The sequence below is a fragment of the Sebastes fasciatus genome, chromosome 14 (genome assembly GCF_043250625.1).
Source record: "Sebastes fasciatus isolate fSebFas1 chromosome 14, fSebFas1.pri, whole genome shotgun sequence".
NCBI classification, from domain to species: Eukaryota; Metazoa; Chordata; class Actinopteri; order Perciformes; family Sebastidae; genus Sebastes; species Sebastes fasciatus.
The window spans coordinates 24,307,074-24,323,276 of record NC_133808.1 but is presented as its reverse complement, the minus strand read 5'-3'; the positions used below and the strand labels follow the sequence as shown (position 1 = coordinate 24,323,276).

The window sequence follows — 16,203 nt, the reverse complement described above, 5'->3', positions numbered from 1 at the left end:
TCAGAGAGTAATGACAAACGAATGATGTATTAACTTAAACAAGTATATGTTTACTTTCTCTGAGTGCTTTAAACACAGTTGGGAGATTATATATCTATATATATATATATATATATTGTTTTTAGATGATATTCGGTTGTGCAAATTCTACAAAAAACTGAATACATTTTCTCTGTGTTGCTAGTATTTCACATTAGGTACTTTGGGTAAATGCATCTGAGAAGTAGCCAGTGGTTTTACTCTGTGGCCAGTATATTTCAGATTAAAGCAAAATCCAGACATTCCTAAAAAAATCAATTTAACACTCCTAAGAAATGAGTAATCTGCTCATGCACTCTCCCCTATAGTACTCTTTCACATTTGTGAGGATGACTACATTTCATGGTTGTAGAGAGTAGGATTAATGGGTGCTTTTGGTGCCTAAAGGCGCATTTCCATTCCAGGGCAATAATTCTAATCTAATTACTTGAATCCACTCAAAGGAGTGGCTCATCGATCAGGGAGGCCTTATCTAGTGAATAAGGCTATTGATCTGGACAAGGATATTTCTTCCTAACACGGTTTCGTTGTCGTCAGTATGTGATTTAAGCTTGAGCACCCATTTTCTCCTTCATTCTAGCTGACTTTTTTGGACCAAGGCAGGACAGAGGCGATATTTGCTGAGTTGGAGCACGACTCAGGATTCTGCCGATGGTCACATCAATGTCGGTGTTCATTTTCAGGCCTCATTGAGCTGCGAAAAGTCATAATAAAACAGATGGCCTCCCATTCCAAGGCATGTCGCAGATGCTGAGGGTTGCACTGGATCGCTGGTGCTGTTCTTGGACAGCCATCACTGCCTCTGTCTATGTTAATGCATGCAGCTACAACAGCATTGTATATGTAATTACTTGGTATTGCAGTATGCAGTAATAGCACTGACAAGTACAAATGGCAAAGGAATTGCTGTTCTTATGAGGTCTAACAGCCCTTTTTAGTGGATCTATGAGAGAATATATATTGTGCATTATATATATTGTTTCCTATGCTCATAAAAATGAACAGACAATGATTAATACTAAGTGTTGCCTTTGCGTTTCTGCTCCAAGGATCCTCTTCTGGACCGACTGGGATGCTACTTTCCCCCGAATCGAGGCTGCATCAATGAGCGGAGGAGGTCGACACATTGTGTTCAAGGATATGGAAATCGGCGCCTGGCCTAATGGACTGACTCTGGATCATTTGGAAAAGAGGATTGTTTGGACAGATGCACGGTATACCATTAGAGTTTCACCTTGTGTGCAGAAGCATTCACACCTTTCAGAACTTTCAGTACATGTGTGACAGTATATACTGCGAAGGACTCACCAGTCCCTGAGTAAAAATGTAACTTGAAGCTCCATTCTCCCAGTGGGCATTAAATAATGGAGGACATGTAATATTCAGAGATCTTAGCACAATGTCCATATTTGGTTTTAAGTGGGTCTTGAACAATTTAATAGTTCCATTAGCGGACTGGTGGGTTACACTTTAATCGGCCTACTTCTACTGTTCCCTTTCAATGCATTTGAAGAGCGGTTCGAACTTTGATATGGCCCTCTGTGTCGGATCTCTTTTGAACAGCTCCGACGCCATTTTCTCTGCACTCTATGATGGAAGTGGGGTCATTGAGATCCTCAGGGGCCACGAATACCTGTCCCATCCCTTTGCCGTGTCTCTCTTTGGAGGCAACGTCTACTGGACGGACTGGAGGACGAACACTTTGGCGAGAGCCAATAAGTGGACCGGGCGAAATGTCACAGTCATCCAGAAGACGAGTGCTCAGCCTTTTGACTTGCAGATCTTCCACCCCAGCAGGCAGCCGCAAGGTGAGAACACTTTTTTTTACTTGCTCTACTGTTGGCGATGAGACACTCACAGAAAAGGGACATTTCACTATGTTAGCTGGAACCAGGTTTATATATATCATTTGTCAGGTTTGCTCTCCTGGGATATGCACAGCAGGGACATTGAACCCCTTAAAGGGGACTTTTTCAGTGCTTGTGCTCATACATTTGGGTATCTGGAGACCTACCAACCCACAAACTGTGAAATAAGAAAACCCAGTTTTTTGTGGGCTGCCTGGTTCAGAAAATGTGATTCAAAAAGCCATACAGATTTGGCTCCCCTTCCTATGTCACATGCAGGCTCATTAGAATATATCGCCCACAGCTTGAGAACCTACCTTACAAAGGTGCGCCATATTTTTCTTGTAAGCCAATCAGAGCAGACTGGACTTTTTCGGGAGAGGGGCTTAAAGAGACAGGCGCTAAAACGGAGCGTTTCAGACAGAGGGTGGATCAGGGTTTACGCTAGACTCTTTTTTTTTTGATGGTTAACATGGCCGTTAATATTCCAGGATTCCGGCCATATAGAACAACTACCGGACATGTGCTTTAAATAGTAACAACTACATTTGACATAACTTGAAAATAAATTAGGTGAAGAAGCGGTCTGAAAAATAAAAATGTCTGGTTTGATTCCCACGTTTGTCAAATTCAAAATAGAGATGTGTGGCTCTTCAGGCTGTAGCCTACCGAATAGTTTGAAGCTTCATTCATTACGTTGACATTTAAATTATTATTAATACCTTCAAACCTTGCGTGCAGTCGACCTTTTCTTCCCCTCTCTGTCTCTCAGTGTCTCTCTTAAGGACACACACACTCGCTGCGAGATGTAATCATTATTTATATCATCATTGTAGTGGCTTGGTCCGAGTATGAAGACCGGATTTTTTCCACACAGCCAACGGACCGTGAGGTGATATTCGCATAATTTGACCAAAAGTGTATTGGATTAGAATCACAGCAGAGCGGAGGCATTTCAACTTTTGTATAATATAAGTTTATATTTAAGTTGCATTGGCAACATACAGTATCTTATAATGTTAGGCTTTTTAATATGCTGTTTGCTGGACAACTACACGTGATACCGGCTAAAAGCTGGCATATGGCGTAAACGTAAACCCTGGGGTGAAGACAGGTATATTCAGACAGACAGTATGAGAAAAATAATGTGTTTTTTGAACATTAAAGCATGTAAACATGTTCTAGTAGAAACCCAAAATACAAGTATGAATGTGAAAATGAGCATGATATGTCACCTTTAAGCACTGCCGTCAATTCAGGCTAAGAAGGGGAGGTTAGGTAGGGACTATACATTGTTTCAATCACAATGCCTCATAGTTATATCCGTATAAACCATTTTTAAGATCCTACAATCAGTTTCTTATTTCCTAACAGGAGTGCATAGAAAACAGAAAGCTAATATAAAACATTTAGCCATGTTTGTGCCTTGGTTCTGGATCATTTAGACTAATTCTGACCCTCTTGATTGTAAACTCCAAAGAATTGCTATTCAAAATAGACCAGGATTATAGCTACGGTTAAAAAGAAGAACAGTTTTGAGTGTGCACAAAACAAGGGACGAGCTTGTTAAGGGGTTTAAAGTGCAAACTCATCGCATTCTATCATATTACACTCTGGATTCAGATCGAATTTGGCTCTAATCCTCCAGTAACGCTGGATGTTGACTGAGGATACATCATCTTTTAAAACACAATTTATTCTCATGTTGCGAAAGGGGAAAAAAACAGCATAATGTAATTAATTCCAGCGTCTGCCTCTGCCTTCATTTGGCCTGTCAGTCACAGAGCATGTGTCTGAATGAAAAAGGTACTCATGCAGAGAATTAGCTAGCTTGAGTTAATGGTACCCCTGAATGTGTTTTTCTCACCATCAGAATTATTCTAATTGCCTCATACCACTATATTAAGTCTGAACGTGAATAAAGAGGGACGCAGGATGAGAACCACATCTGCCGATGAATAATTGTGGCATATCCAATTATCACATCAATTAGTAATGTGAATAATGAGTTGTGGTGACGGGAAATAGATGAAATAGTTCTTGAACTTCATTAACATTGACAAAAAATTATTGTCAGTGAATGCTTCTGAATCTGTATCTGTCACAGAGGGATAGGTGATCAATTTTGGGAGAAGATTCTTAGCACAAAAGTGATGTTGTGTGTGACAGAAGGCCTACATATCTAAGCCAATCTTATTTGAAATGCAGATCAGCTTGCAAGATGTATTGCTGAGCTCAAATTAATGACGTGAAATCTGTTTTCAGTTTACTTTAGTGTGTTTTTTTTTCATAAACAGTTTGTTTTGACATTGGTTTTTGATTGATTTGTAAAGCAGAACCCCCAAAAACGCTCGGAACATTTTGTGTGCCAAGACCGCCTGATTGATGGATCACTTTCTATCGCAACTGCCTTTTTCAGCATTGCCAAATTTCAAATTTATCCGCCTCAGCTTTCTTCTTATGTAAGCCACCGTCCTTAAACGGGCATTATTGCGGGCGGTAATCGGGTTTGCATCTATTCACTGACTCCTCTGCTTCTCCAGTGTGTCACGAGTTAATTTGCTTGTTTCCTTCCTGTATCTGCATTCTTGTGACTGTTCACCACAGATAAGTGTGAGCAAATGGGACTGCTTTAGCAAAGAAGACAGTAAGCGTGCCTAATCCTATTTAAAAAAAGCTCAACAGAGAGGGGGTGGGGGGGGGACGCTGGCTATTATCCACTCCAGCCAGAACTGAGGCCTAAAGATGTGACGCTCCACTAGACCACGAACATCTGGACCAGAGAAAAAGAAAAGGGAGGGCTGGATGAAGAAGGAATAACTGAACACCAATATGCAGCTGGTCTCAGGAGCTATTCAGCAGGTGCCACAGTGGAGCTCCACTGGAGGCATAAACAGCCAAACCAAGGCTGTTTTTTTACATTAGAATGGGTAACCAGCGTTTTCAAATTAGGAGGCCGTCCCAAGGCCTCACAGTTATGACAGATAATTGGTTTATTACAGGCCGAGCATCCTAAAAAAACGTACATGTATTTCCGTTGCATCATTATAAACCGGGAAAATAGAGGAAATTACTTTTTCAGATCTTTTGACCAATGAGATAACATAATAACACATCTCCACTCGTTTCTCTTTCCAGCTCTTGGCTTCAATTCTGAATATACTCTAGAGAGTAGCATGAAAATGCTGTGCAATTTTCTACACATATTGGCACTATGGCATCTTCAATATTACTTATAGAAGGTCGGCTATAGCTCAGTGGGTAGAGCGGGTCGTTGGCGGTTCGATCCCCGGCTCCTACAGATTGCATGTCAAAGTGTCCTTGAGCGAGACACTAAACCCCAAGATGCTCCCCGGGCGCTTGCAGCAGCCCAGTGCTCCTAAAAATACTTAAGATGGGTTAAATGCAGAGGTCAAATTTCATGCATGTACCTGTATGTACTATGAAAAATAAAGGTTTCTTCTTTCTTCTAAAAGAAGTACCTTTGCATTTTCTCCTTATATTTCTCCGGTTCCCTTAAAGGGTAACTTCGGTATTTTTCAACCTGAACCCTATTTTCCCCATGTGTTGTGTCGAAGTGACTAATGGAGTCAACATCTTTTGAAATTGGTCCAGTATTGAGGGAGAAAGCTGCAGACGACAGCCGCTAAACGGGCTGTAATGTAATCATTTGGGGCAACCTGGCACCGTCAGTTTATGTTCACTAAAAGTAGAGCTGATCTGAATGCTTCAAAGCTTTGAAGCTTCGACCGTCGCCATGGTAATCACCCTCCAAATCAATATTTGAATGCTTCGTTTTTTGTTTTTTATATATATTTAAGTATGTAATAATAATATTTCTCACCGGAGCTTCGAAGCCCAGAAAATGGTATTCGGGACACCCATAAATAAAAGTGCTTGTTTTTGCCAATGACAGGCTCAGATTGTTATTAGAAGTATCTGACAATACAGAAAAGACCCTAAAGAGGAATAAGACAGACTGAAATCTTGTCGAAATCATCTAAATATTCAGCCATGACATTGAAAATATTTTAGTTAAATCTAAGCTATGCTTTCTGTTCTCCAACACAACAAACTCTGACAACACCGGTGTCCCGCCGTGGCACTCCTCTCTCCAACTCTCACTCACGTTTCCACCGTTGTCTTCCGGCAACAAGTCACATGACACAATAACAAACAGGAAGCGAAAAGTAAGAAAAATGTTGTGTTTCTCTGTAGGGTCCTTTTAGTAATGTTGTCAGACACTTATAATAACAATCTGAGCCTGTCAGTGGCAAAAACAAGCACTTTTAGTGGACGTAGAATGACGGTGCCAGGTCGCCCCAAATGATTACAATGTACCTTTAAGGCATACTGCGTTGCTTAGTTACGAAAGAGGCAATGTAATGCTATCGTCTTCTGCTCTCCCAGCTACCTCAACCACCAAACACAAAGCCAAACTCTTAAAGCATTCTCCCTCAATACCGGACCAATTTAAAAAATTGTTGTTGTGCCGCTTAGACACAAAAACATGGGAAAATAGGGTCCAGATTGAAAAATACCAGTATTACACAGAGAAATAGATGTGGCTGAGGATATTTTAGTTATTATTACAGTCCTAATTGTTATTCTCAATGTGTGCAAAGCTTTATACAAGTAATACAATATTCATGCCATTTAGAACATACACAGTTATTTGCAGGCAGACTAACCACACTGTAATTGTGTCAGCAGCATTATCATGACAAATACGAGGCTCTGGAAACAAATACGCACAACAAATATGGGTCTCTCAGTGGAAAGAAGCACTTGCATACTAAATTATATCATCTCTACATTTGGCTGTTCCCTGAATATGACTTTTCTTCATTTTTCTTTATTTTTAGGGAGTGCCACCGTTTCCACTGCCTTAGCATGACAGCGGGCTCATTTCCTCATTTATTTGTTGCAAATACATCTGACAGTTTAGAGCAAACAAACATTTTGGCTCCGTTGTCGCTGCCTGTCATCCCTCAAGAGCATGATTCAGGTGAATGCGGCGCCGTTCAGATGACTCCCTATTAGCATACTGAGTCAGCTGGGTGCTGTTTCCAGCTCGCAGAGACAGAGTTGGATTTTTCTTTTGTCTTAAATAAGCCACAATTGTGATGCAATGGGGCTCTCCAATGTGTCGCTGAAGGAGCCCGGGAAATGAACTCTGAATGAGCTTGTTTGACACGAATCAACCCGAGTAGATGGAGAAACGGATGTGTTTGATGCATGAAATATGATTTCCGCACGGCGGGAAATAATTGAACCGTGGGTGACTTTCTTTAGTTTTGCTGAGTTAATTTATTCTGAAAGAAATTCATGAAAACAGACTACTTCAAATGTATTGCTCCTATAAGATCACTGTTCAGTTGAAAGCTGTTGAAAGTCAGCTTGCTGTGCTTGTCGAGTAGAAACTGTCAGCAGCTTTGGGTGTTAAGCTGGATATTATGCTACCCTACGGTAGCAGGGTAACTGGGATAATGTCACCCTTAATTCCTGAAAAGTGACAAAGAATAAACAATAGAATATATCTTTTTATATTTCATAATTTATTTTCACATCTCTTAACCTCTTTAGACCCAATTTCAACCAGAGACCGACCAAAAATCCCAATAACATGTGTGAAGATCAATCAAACTCAGCATAACTGTTCCAGACTCAACATTTTCTCTTTGCACTTAAAAAGAAACCCTCTAAAACATTCAACACGTCTTTGTGATGTTTCTCTTACATAAAAATCTGTGACGTTTGTTATAAATTAATGCCAGGGTTTTCGTATTCTCTATTCAAAACTGTCATGCTTCCAAGCTTTCTTTTTTTCTATTATACAGCAAGAACAATATTATAATTGTAGTTATTTTCAGCAAAGCCTTTTTGTCAAAGTATGCTGTCAGTGGCACAATCACACAGGCCTGTGAATGTCATGTTACAAAGACAGTCAGTCCTATTCACATCCAGTATTTATCCCGGCCCATCTCTGTGATTGCCATCTCAACTTCTCATGCTGAGTGTTCTGACATGTTCCTCTCTTCCCTAACTTCCCATCAGCCTCTAACCCATGTGAAGAGAATGATGGACGCGGTCCCTGCTCACATCTGTGTCTCATCAATTACAACCGCACGGCGTCCTGCACCTGTCCACACCTTATGAAGCTTTCACCCAACAAACAATCCTGCTTCGGTGAGTGACAATGCCTTCCTCGTTTTTCATGCTTCCTCCTTATGTTACTGTGAAACAATAGGATGCTATGTAAACAACAAGACAGGTGTTTAGCTTTACATATAAGTCTCTGCACTTTTGATTGACATCAGTGTTTAAATCAGGCTGTTATAGGGTGCTGCAGGGATGATGTATTTTTGTAGGCCAACCCGGAAGTTGGCATTGCTCTGGTTCCCTCGACAAAAAAACAACGGGGTTTAGGATTATTTCAGAAAATAAGCTCTGTGGCAAACAAACGTTTGACTACAATATGATCGCATGATTTCATGTCAACACCACTCAACCAAATGCGGACTATTGCTCGGCGTCAAAATTCATGAGTGGGTATTTACTGACGTATTTTATGTGTTACATGTTATATTAATGAATGTGATACGAATTTACATGTGTCTTATGTCTTGTGTTTTTGAATATATCAATGTTTAATGTTAGCCAGACACCATTCTTGTATAGTACATTGCACACGATCTTACACATCAAGGTATAATATATGTTTGTTGGAAAGAGATTGTAAGCAAAACCACATGGTGGAAAGCATGAAATTAAATAAAGATAATTATGTAAAACCACAGACCTTATTTCAGGCTTCTAACCGAAAAACCCATTAAAAAAATCCATTGACTTTGAGATGGGGGATCCGGAAGTGCAAAAATACCAACTCATATCCCGGTTTAAGGACTCATTCCTGCAGCACTCTATTATCACCCTCTCACCTGGATCTGACAGAATGAAATGACTCATTTCTTAATCATCTCACCAGCGTTGAAAAGGTTCCTCCTGTATGTGCGGCGGTCTGAAATCCGCGGTGTGGACATTGACAACCCTTACATGAACGTCATGACGGCGCTCACGGTGCCGGACATTGATGATGTCACAGTGGTGGACTATGATGCCCAGGAGGAGAGGATCTACTGGGCTGACATCAAAACCCAAACCATCAAACGGGCCTTCATCAACGGCACCCAGCTAGAGACCATCATTTCTGCAGGTGGGTGCATTCCAGACATCCGTACAGAATACAAAGTCAAAGCTGCCTGTGGTGTTTACTACAGTGTATGTGTGTACCAGCCAAAGGTGTGGACTCAAGTCAAATGACTTAGACTTAAAAAACTGAATTTCACGTCATAAAATGTCATTACATTTGGAGAAAAGCACATTATGACTTGTTTAAGACTCAAAAGTCAAAATTTAGGATTTGGGACTTGCAAAACAGTGACTTGGTCCCACCTCTGGTACCGACTAGTATTGATTAATTGGTACACACATGTACATAGTTATTATTTGTATTATAATAATCATTGTGATTAAAAACTAATTGTAATTATTGTTATATGTAGTAGCTGTTATTTTCTCACTTTGACATGATTACAAGGTGCAACAAATAAATAAGTAAAGTAAAGTTGTTGAAGACCATTCATACCTGTGTATTGCTTCTGTAGCCTGAGTTTATTTACATTTTAGTTTTGCAAAGCACACAAGCGTGACCGATTTTTCTCACTCTCCCCGACAGACATAGTGAACTGCCGCGGTCTGGCTTTAGACTGGCTTTCCAGGAACTTATACTGGCTCAGCTCTGAAAATGACGAGTCGCAGATCAATGTGGCTCGCTTTGATGGCTCCCTGAAGACCTCCATCATCCACGGCATTGATAAGCCAAGGTGCCTTGTAGTGCACCCCGCCAAGGGGTAAGTAGATTAGAGCAGCGTGTGCACTTCATCAGCACCTCACCTTCAATGCATGCATAGTATTAGGAAACCTGACTACAGGCCTCACCTGTACGAGGGATCAAAGCCTCGTTGTTGTAAAGACAACGTGTTTTACAAGCTTGAAACGATCTTTACGAGGTTGTCAGGTGGAACAAAATCCATTGGCTTACATTCAATGTTCAGTTAATAACAATGCAACATTCATCGACTATGTTTTAAAGCTCATTATATCTTGTGCCTAAGTGGAGCACTAACTATTCTCCTCACACCTTCCCACACAGAAAAATCTATTGGACAGATGGCAACACCATTAACATGGCCAACATGGACGGAAGTAACAGCAAGGTCCTACACCAGAACCAGAGGGATCCTGTAGGTCAGTACGAGAGCTTAAGCTAGCATACTGAGTTAAACCTCCTATCCGGCTGGACCTCGCCAAGAAGATTGTTTTCTACATTTGTGAAATTACATTTATTTTCAAATTATGTCTGTTCAATTTACATAAACTCAGTGTGTTTACATAAACTCAGTGTGTTTACATGCACATTGATCTGAATATAAATGACCAGATTAAACCATTTACAGGGTTTGCTTTGCAGTAACTCAATTTCTCGAATAATCCAAGTACACTTGATTTGTTTGATTATTGGGGCTACTGTCTGGAGGAATGTGTGGTAGCCCACTGCAAACATCTTATTACCCACAGAACAAGACAGAAATTGAGGGAGTGTGTCAGTGTTCTTTGGTTTCTAAATTCAATTTATGGTAATTTAATTCAATTAAATTTGCCAGCATCAACAGCTGTGCTGCTGCATGCACCACTTTGCACTTCACTTCATTCCAAATTCATTTGAAGTAATTCCCCAGTTTGAATCTTAATTTGACAAAGATAACCTGATAAAGGTGTTTTCATGAAAGTTACAGTCATTTCAGTTTGCATTAATCTGTTTATAATCGATTTAATTCTGTTAGAAATGGAATCAGTGATGTTTGAACCTCTTGAGATTTTCTCTGTTTCGACAATGTCAACAAGAATCAGACGGAGCGTCCTCCTCCTCAGTGGGGATGTTATCTCAACAGTCAACGTCAAAGAAAGGTGTCAAAGTGGCAAAGCTTGCTAAATCAAGCAACAGCTGAAACCTAGACACACACTATCACAAGTCTAAACTGGAAAAACACGTTACCTGTGTTACACTTGCATCCTTCGCTAATCGATTCCCAAAGAAATAATTTACTTTTAAATCAATTTACAACACAAAATGACCATTTGTGTTGCTGCAGATAGTGTTCATGTGTTAAAGCCAACACGACAACGTTCAGGGTTGATGGATGGATGCTTCTTTATCTACAGATGCTCTTACAGCTTCTGTATGTGTTCTTCCTGTCGGAGTTAATGTCATGGTTTGATATACAAGATTATGGTGGAAACGTCCTTCATGTATTATCATAATTTCACCTCAACGATCGTTGAACCAGTTCTGGACAAATCGGAACAGAAATCATTATCACAATAGAAAGTATGTATCCACTTGGGGGAACATAATAATTAATAATGGATGAACCCGGTTTGCTATACAGTATCAGTATGTTCTCCTGAGACTGTCCTCTGCCAAAAAAGCAACCCCACCGGTCGTTTATATAAGCAGCATATTACTACCCCTATTTACCTTTATTGTTAGGCAGCAGCCTCTAGTGTCCGTAGTAATTATGATGGGAGCAAAAGAGGAAGTCGGGTGGTGTAGTATAAAAAGTGATAATGTCCACGTAGGGAAGAGGTCGGGGTGCATGGATGGGTCAAACAGACAGGACTTTAACACAGGAGACCGCTGTTAATTTCCATAGTATATATATATAAGAAGTGGACGTAGTCACCGTGGCATCATCCATCGGTTTGTGGAATGACGTTTTTAATTGGTTTTCAGTTTGCATTTTGGCTGTGCCATCTTGTTTTTTTCCAACCAGAAGTGGCATGACAGGGTGGAGCTAAGCATAACCGAGTACTGAATAAAGATACAAACTTTAAGTGACCAAACTGTTATGATTAACTTTGATGAACTGAAAACACACTGTGAAAGGGTCAAAGTTGTAAGATGAAAAAATGGACAACTCCCAAACCGGACAACGCCGTGGTAGCGACTTGTCAATCACAAGGTAGCCACGCCCTAAAGCATCCCCTGCTTCATGGTCTATTTGACTCTAAATGTGACCATAATTTACTAAATGAACATCATGCTGTATTGAAGAAGACTTGAAATTAAACTCATGTTTACAATGTTTACTGAGGTAATAAATCAAGTGAGAAGTAGGCTCTTTTTCTCATAGACTTCTATACAATCAGACTACATTTTGTAACCAGAGGAGTCGCCCCCTGCTGGCTATTAGAAAGAATGCAAGTTTAATGCATTCCTGCATTGGCTTCACTTCTCAGACCCGGAGTTAGCCCACTGCCCTTGAATGGCTAGGGTTAGGTTAGGTCATCAAGCAGCGAGACTCACGAGAGTTTTGCTAGTTTTTGTAATTTGTTGGTTACCTTCTAGACACAATAGGAGACCACTGTCTGTCTTCCGTGTCAAAACCAAGAGTCAGCACAGAGTTAATTTAACTTATGTACGTAAGTCAATGTTAGTAATGTACTTAACTTGCATCACATGCGTAACATACTGTTGGTTAACTTCCGTATGTAACTTGAGTTACATAACAAGCGTACTTATTTTAACTCAAACCATGATCACACATTGTCATGTCCAAAATTGGTGGTTGTACCCCACCATTGCTTTGTAATGTTAATGGCTTTACTTTGGACTGCATATTGCTCAAGCCCAGTGTCTTCCTCGTCCATCTGCCGAGGGCTGCCTTCCACATTGCATGTTGAGGTCTTGTGTTCTGGTTCACCTGTTGAACGTTGTTGACACTGTTGCCTTTGAAAAGCTGAAAAACTCCACAGCTATACTCCGCCCCGCCCTCCTGGCTCCAACGATTTGTCTCTCTCACTGACTGTTGGATCACCTTTGAAGGCTCTCACACGCGTGTACGTCGAGGTGTTGTATAGTTTGTGTAGTTCGTAGTGACATATGAGCAAATAGAAAGTGAAGGTTGACTCCTTCTGAAAGGGTAGGCTTTTACTGCATGCGCACAGCCGTCACATGCCATTGCGGCTGATCTGTGATACTTTAAGACAATGGACATGAAAGGGACAAGAGAAGCAACAGATTTGTGGTACTGGAAAGGAATCATTGAGTGGTGTCTGCTGTGATGCACAGTTGGGGAAGTGATCGATGTAAGATGTATCTGTTGATGTATCATTGAATTTTGGGGGCCTGAAATTCCACCAGCATCCATATCTGACAATATTCAATATTCATTATAGGTTATATATAGATACATGTACTGTATGTATGTGAGGCCTAGCATGCACAACATAATTCATTAAGACCATTGATTCGTCACTGCTGCCCAATTTTAAACATGTTCTACATGCTCATATGACTAATATTTCTATTATTGTACTTGCTTACTTTTTGAGTGTCTATCCCCCAGATGATGTGTGCTTAAAGTACCAGTGAAACATAAGTTAGAGCATCTTTAGCTTCTGTACTCTGACGTATTCTCCAGTGAAAAGGAATATTTAAAAGTTGCAGATTGATTGATGGAGAGATGACATTGGTTGGTACTAGCTTGTAAAAATCACTTGTCATATTTTGTTTTACAGGAAAAAAAGATTATTGGATTTTGATATAAAAATACGAAGAAATTGATTTTTTGACATTTTTTTGATATATTGTTAAATAGGTGCACAGTATGAACAGGGATGTGATCTGAAAGGGTTAAAAGGGTATTTTTCATCTATCTCATTTTGAGTGAGCGATTGCAGCTTGATTTAGCAAAAACATTCAGCTGGTCTTCATTTCACGTAGCTGCTGTCACACAGTTCAAAGTCAAACTCCCACTTTATCACACAAACAGGGCCATTGTCTTCACTGTATTTCTTCATTCTCCAGCGGCCTGTCAGCAATACAGATAGTGGGGTGCACCCAATATTTCACCGGCTTCATTTATGATTATGGGGTAGACCTAGGGACAAGCGTAAATTAATGACGCATTGTGACTGTGAATCTGCCGGATATAAATCCGGCACATGGTGGGAGACAGAGGGTTGTCCAGAGGTCCACAACTGAAATTTCTCTCATTTCCCACCATTAACAGTATTATTATGAAAAACCATCATGTTAGCCAGGAAATGGATTTAAAAGCATCCAGTCTCACTCTTCTTTTCACTCTGACCTCTATGAATATGTGCCAGCGAACACATAAACCTTTCTATTAGCCCTCGCTCAACCAAATGCATATAGGAACTACAGTATGTAAATGTTAAAGTAATGCAGTTCTGAAATATACTGTTGCAGTATAGTCAAACAGAAACTCATATTTCTTATGCATCTTTTCAGAGCTTAAAGTAATCACGATTTATAACTGAATATAGTAATTTCTCCGTCTTTTCAGTAATAATCTTCTTTGTTTACTGTAATGTCTCAGATTTAATGGTAATCCCAAAAATGTAGTATGCCTAATCTACTCTTTTTAAACAGCTGTTTTACCATTTTATGATTTTGGGTAACATTTTTAGTTAATAGTAATAATAATAATTTAGTTAATAGTTATTTTACTGTTAACAAACCATGAAATTATAATAAGTAATGTAATAATAATAATTTAAGTTATTTAAGAGTTTATTGTTGCACACATAACATTTTATATACTATATTATAAGTATTTTTTAATGATTACGAAATGATTTGTAAACCTTCAAGAAATTGTTTGTAAAACATCTATAAACATTACATAGATAGATTTTTGTAAAACTTTGTTAATGGTTCATAACTGTTTTTTTAAACTGTCTATTAAACATTATTTGGATGTCTATTATAAAGTTACAACTGATGATTTAACAAATGAAAGCATTTATAAACATTATTTAGATAGATAGTTAATACTTATAATACGGTTTATAATTGTTTTCTGGTCCATCTATCTATGTAATGTTTATGAATGTTTTACAAACTTTTTCTTAAAGGTTTACAAATAATTTGGTAATCATTGACAATATATAGTATATAAAATTACATAATGTGTACAACAATAAACTGTTAATAAATAGTTTACTAATGTAATCAGAATCTAATTGTTATCGTCTCCTATCTGCTATGATACAATATATAATTTATAAACTCATTATTTCATTTTACACAAACTAATTATAAAATAACATAAATTATAGTATCACTAATAATTAGTAAACATTATTAATTATCATTTCATTGTTTGTTGACAATTAAAGAAGTTTAATTAACTATCAAAGTACCATTTATAAATAATGGTTAAAGTGTTACCTGATTTTGTTATCCATTTATGACTTATTCTGTATGTCTCTGATTAGCATGTTGCTTGTCTTTCTAGTGAATCCTAGCAGAGTGAGTGCTAACCTGGTGTCCTCTCTTCACTTGTCCCCTCAGGTCTCTCAATAGACTACACTGCCAACAAGCTGTACTGGATAAGCTCGGCCAATGGCACTATCAACAGGTGCAATCTGGACGGCAATGGGCTGGAAGTGCTGGAGACTCTAAAGAGGGAGTTAGCCAAAGGCACGGCTCTGGCTGTGATGGGTGAGTGGAGCTTGTCACGAGTGCATCAGATTGCCATTGGGGATTAGTCAGAGAGTGTGGAGGGATTACATGTTTAACCAGTTAAGTGGCTGGAGAATGGAGCCATTTAGCCAGCCACTCGCAACAGTTGTGCTTCACTTTGTGTGGAGTAGCAGGGGCATTAGATAATTAAAACACACCGCAGCAGTGATTGATGATTGATTTTCTCACCCCCTTTCGTAATGAAAAGGGAGGAGGATGTTCATTATGTGTTGATTCTTGATATCAGTGCTGAATCCAATGTGTCACATAATCCATCAACTCATAGGTTCAGGTTTAGAAATCTCCTGAAATCCGAGTCAACATGCTGTGGAAAGAAATCGTACCTGTAGCTCACGTTACGGCGGTGTTTAGCTCACACTGCCTGGCTCTTTTCCTTCTTTTTCTACAAACACACAGGCTTCCAATTAGCACCATATGTCAGTGTTAACCGAAACACACACTAGCTCTGCCACAGCCACAGAGAGTGTGCAACACTGCCGAGACTCAGTAACAGCATTGTACTGAGTGCAGTGCAGGACTCAAATCAACCTTAACTATTGGTATAATAACCAAAAAGGTACCTGCCAAATACAGGGTAAACGTCGGGTGTGGCAGGTATTTTTGCCACTATGGCAGAGATTAAGAAATATTATTTTTAAAAAGCAACTCCTAAATTACAAATAGTCAGGGATTAAGATTAAA

The 16,203-nt window shown here is 39.4% G+C and overlaps 1 protein-coding gene across 6 annotated transcripts in view; it reads left to right on the top strand.

The window, feature by feature from the left end:
- lrp1bb (low density lipoprotein receptor-related protein 1Bb) overlaps positions 1-16,203 on the top strand; it is a 318,056-nt gene that overhangs the window by 190,135 nt on the left and 111,718 nt on the right. For all 6 annotated transcript variants that reach the window (XR_012597184.1, XM_074659766.1, XM_074659767.1 and 3 more), the window contains 7 exons: positions 1,089-1,253; positions 1,603-1,847; positions 7,944-8,075; positions 8,875-9,102; positions 9,625-9,799; positions 10,102-10,196; positions 15,331-15,480. Coding sequence is in view for 5 of the 6 variants with exons in the window: in XM_074659766.1 (XP_074515867.1) it covers positions 1,089-1,253; positions 1,603-1,847; positions 7,944-8,075; positions 8,875-9,102; positions 9,625-9,799; positions 10,102-10,196; positions 15,331-15,480 (1,190 nt within the window). In the remaining variant the exon portion in view is untranslated. The remainder of the gene's footprint in view (positions 1-1,088; positions 1,254-1,602; positions 1,848-7,943; positions 8,076-8,874; positions 9,103-9,624; positions 9,800-10,101; positions 10,197-15,330; positions 15,481-16,203) is intronic.